Source organism: Bidens hawaiensis, unplaced genomic scaffold (assembly GCF_021521415.1).
Source record: "Bidens hawaiensis isolate Kalapana, Puna unplaced genomic scaffold, B.hawaiensis_p1.1 tig00001461_1, whole genome shotgun sequence".
Taxonomy (NCBI): Eukaryota; Viridiplantae; Streptophyta; class Magnoliopsida; order Asterales; family Asteraceae; genus Bidens; species Bidens hawaiensis.
Genome location: NW_027491082.1, coordinates 2,232,597 through 2,236,756, shown reverse-complemented (window position 1 = coordinate 2,236,756; position 4,160 = coordinate 2,232,597). Strand labels below are relative to the sequence as shown.

The 4,160-nt window shown below is 34.7% G+C and overlaps 1 protein-coding gene across 1 annotated transcript; it reads right to left on the bottom strand.

Annotated features, from left to right (window-relative positions):
* Window positions 1-350: 350 nt before the first annotated feature.
* LOC143576896 (casparian strip membrane protein 1-like) lies at window positions 351-1,492 on the bottom strand. The gene is made up of 3 exons (XM_077060888.1): window positions 1,103-1,492; window positions 736-859; window positions 351-638 (listed from the first exon to the last, which is right to left on the bottom strand). The coding sequence occupies exons 1-3, from the start codon at window positions 1,393-1,395 to the stop codon at window positions 432-434; spliced, it is 624 nt and encodes a 207-aa protein (XP_076917003.1). The 5' UTR covers window positions 1,396-1,492; the 3' UTR covers window positions 351-431.
* Between the last annotated feature and the right edge of the window lie 2,668 nt (window positions 1,493-4,160).

Genomic DNA, 4,160 nt, shown 5'->3' with positions numbered 1-4,160 from the left:
GTTGTGATTGTTTATTTCCAATTTGCCTTTATCTTTTCAATATGTATTGAGGTCTGTGTTTCTTGAATGGGCAGATTACTTTATGATGAAAAATTATTGTGTTGATTTATCTCTTGAGAGTGAGAGTTTGTGTCTATGCTAGTTCAGTCTTGGCAAGTTGGATGGTGTTCTTAGACCCGATCCTCTAATCATAGTGGTGTATCTGTATCTTCGGTTAAAGATCGCAGCCCTATCGTTTGTTTGTGTTGTGAAGAAAGGATATTTTGTTATCAGATTGTAAGAAGTTGTATGCTATAAAACACCAAAAATTACAAACATAAACTATATCAAGTAAATAATTACTTTAGTTTACAACCATTTCAATTCACACTTCAATTCAATCAATGTTAAACACAAATCCACAAAATGAAAAACTAAACAAGCTTGAAGAATCAAAGAGAGAACGCAGATAAGATGATCAAGACCATGAGAACCACCACGGTTAGAAAAGACGCCACCACCGCCCCGCTCACTTCCTGACAGAAATCATTAAACTGTTGACAAATCGCTGGCCAGTTTGCATCGTTGTTTCCGTTATGAGCCAAGTAGACTATTGATGCAGCCCCACCGGCTGCAGCCGTGGTCAAAGCAACCATAACCTGTAGTCAAATCCGTAGAGTTTATGAACTATTAGCAGTGGGACAACAAATAAGAGATATAGATGTTAGACCGCAATATTAATTAATATCATCTTACCGTGTCAAGGAAGATGAGTATGACTCTTGGGGCCACCAAATGCGGGCGAACAATGCATACGATTGATATAGGGATCGTTAGAGCAAGGTAAGCGGCGGTGATGGCGTTGGCGATGACAAAAAACCTGTAATACGATTCAAATTATGTAAACTCACTAGTAATTATTAATGACATTTAAATAAAAACTGTATGTATTTCATGTAAAATGACACGTTATTTAGTTTTGAAAGAATTCAAAAGGTGACCTAAAACAATATATTAATTAATGTATACGAATATAGAATGCAGTTAACTTATCTCAAACTATGATAAAAACTTAATTGAATGTATAAATATAATAATGTAAATATTTATTATTATGACTTACGTAAAAGCGGGTAAATCATCAAACTCGGCTTTGAACTGAAAAAACTGAGTGAAGAATGGGAGCGTTTGCTCGGTGGAGGCCATGGCTATTGCGGCTCCTAGAGCCGTGGCAATGCCAGCTATCCTTAAAATCACATCGAATATGGCCAACCCTCTTTTGTACCCTCCCTTTGGGGCCCTTTGAACCGCGGGCTTGTAGCTACTTGAGGCTGGTGGTGTAGACAAAAGCGGTGCTTTTCCCTTCCTTTCCTTGGGTGTCTCGGTGATGTTGATGGTGGTCGAATCTCCTTCCATGTTTTGAGCGAGAAAAGGAACGAAAACGAGTGTAAATTGCGGTCTAGAAAGACAGAGATCAAGAACTAGAGATGTTGAGGCTTGAGAGGTGGTATGGAAAATGGATCATGAAAGGAGGTATAAATAGAGATTTGAAATGAATAAATATTTGGGTTAAACAATTTGGGAAGAAAGAATATGAAGTTGTTGGCACCTTTTTTCTGTTTCTACTTTCTAATGCCCAATATGAGAATATCAATATTCAATAATCATGGTTTAATTTAAGCATGTGTATATTTTAAACAAAAGGTAGCATTTATATTTTATGGTTTATATTTATATGGGATTGTAACGGATTATAAGGTATAACTAAGGCATGATGTATACAACCACACATATATTACGAGGTACGTACAACATAGAATACATGCGAACAAATATGAGATAGGAAAAGGGGGGCACAGAAAATATATTAAAGCTTAAAAATACGTACATATCTTAACACACTGTATTGACCTAAAAATATAACAAAATCATTAGGTTGTATAGACCTAAAATACGTGTGTGTCTTAACAAAAAGAGCTCATAAACATATATGGTAGTCTAATGATGAATCGATTGCGTCGTCCAATTATAATTTCAGTTTACATGACGAGTTTTTTAAAATATGCTAGTTTTATCTTTATGTTTTGTTTTGTAAATAAAATAAATGATTTTATTAAATAATAAAACCGGTTGAAAAGAGACTAAAATGTATTTAACTAACTAGACCTACTAAATCTTTCACAATGAATAATGTATTTAATACATTAATTATCCAAATAAACTAGTATGCAAATGAAAATTGTGAGAGAGATCATCTTTATCATGTTCAATCATATTAAACAACTATCGTTTTGAGTCTTCGCCATACACGTTATGTTACCATTTTTAATCATACTTACATATTCAATCAAATAAAATATGATCAAGTACTTTCATCTTATTCATAATATGTTATTAATATGTTATTGTCCGATTCAAATTTGCCATGATTTAACATAATGGTTTCTATTTTGCCTATTTCGACTTCTTGTGTTGTTTATCACACTAAAAATATTTGCGTTCGCTACGATGTCAATCTCAATTTAATTGAAACGCTAACATATTGGTCTTTGTTGATGTTAAGAACCCGGGTAAACTTAGAAAAATAAAATGGAGTGTTATAACTATAATAATGAAGTATGTTACTCATAAGCTCTTGTTAAAAACATATAAAAACATGACTACTTTGATCGTAATAAAAGGAGCGTTTGGGAATTGGGATTGACTTGTTTACGTAAACAGGTATCCCAAACACCCCCAAAGTGAATACGCATGTACAACTAGAAAGTCAAATAAATAACAAAGTTGTATTAATCTGGAATCCCGTATTCGGTCAACTAAACAACTAGATTTTCCCTACTCCACTAGGGCCCAAAAGAGGATACTTAGCCAACAAAACCCCTATTGTTTTTTTAATTTCATATATATTGTTTTAAACTTATATTATATTACTAATACAAAGGAAAATAACATGTGATAATGAAAATACTGGAATTTATCAGCTTTGTAAAAATGTAGAATTGTAGATTTAATCCCGATCTTTTGAAAATTTGTAAAGTGTTTCATCCTTGACAGTGCGAACCGCTAAAATAATTGTTATCTTGATACCAAATAACTATGTTACTGGTTTTGTGAAATTATTATCATCATCATCATCATCATCGTACTCAGTATATCCCACCAATAGCAAAGCTATGGTAGGGTCTGAGGAGAATAAGATGTAAACAGCCTTACCTCTACCCCGTAGGAATAGAGAGGCTACTTCCGGTGAGACCCCCGGCTCGAAAGTAGTTTTGCATTAAGCTTTGGACATAAGGCACATTACACTCAACCAGCAGCACACCGATTGGTGCATGTACCCTTGTCTTTCGGCTATCAATGCCACCACATGATGTCTGATTAACCTTCCGTCACTTTTAACGCTATTTTCACGAAATTAATAAAATAACGTCAAAATTAGTGCAATTTCACTTTTGTCCACCCAATGACCCACACATATATACATTATATGCGCGCACCGCAAGCAGGGCGTATGATAAAATTATTTTGTGAAATTATTATGATAAACAATTATAATGCGATGTTAATCACACGCCCTTTGACCTCCATCATTGTCGCTTCACTATTCTAATTTGGGCTCTACATCGCATATCATTTCCTGTGTTTGTTTTAGTTTTTGTTAATCCCCGTTGGAACGAGATATACTTAAAAGTGGTTTAGCTAGAAGGTAATGGATCGTTTTCAGTGACAAGAGATCAGTTATTATATTCATGATAGTTCATATTAATGTACATGACATTATCTATCTATAGTAAATGTGACTTGTCATTGCCACAAAAGCCATTTTTGATTATATATACCCCGTCCCCAACGAACGTAACAGATAATAGCCATATTTGTGTTTGCTTGTCGTCTAGCGCTCGGGTTTTACCAACGTCATGTGTTAAAGCTTGAGTTTTACCAACGTCAGGGATTCACCGATAACTCTCAGATTAACACTCGGGCAAGTGGCACAAGACCTTGATTAAGCCAAGTGGCACCACCTCAACGGTCCAATTTTTTTTAATATTTTTTTGTTTATCGGTATGTTATTATTTTTTTGTTTTTTTAGATTCGTTACGAACGTTTTAACGTCCGGGACTGACAATACTCGTGTTTTACCGACTCACCACGTAACGTCCGATACCGACAACGCTCGGGTT

Bases quoted from the DNA above. Each gene is read 5' to 3' on its own strand.
- LOC143576896 (XM_077060888.1), bottom strand. From the start codon at position 1,395: ATGGAAGGAGATTCGACCACCATCAACATCACCGAGACACCCAAGGAA. The intron at 860-1,102 runs GTAAGTCATAAT...ATCGTATTACAG, and splicing joins GATGATTTACCCGCTTTTAC to GTTTTTTGTCATCGCCAACG. The intron at 639-735 runs GTAAGATGATAT...ATTTGACTACAG, and splicing joins TACTCATCTTCCTTGACACG to GTTATGGTTGCTTTGACCAC.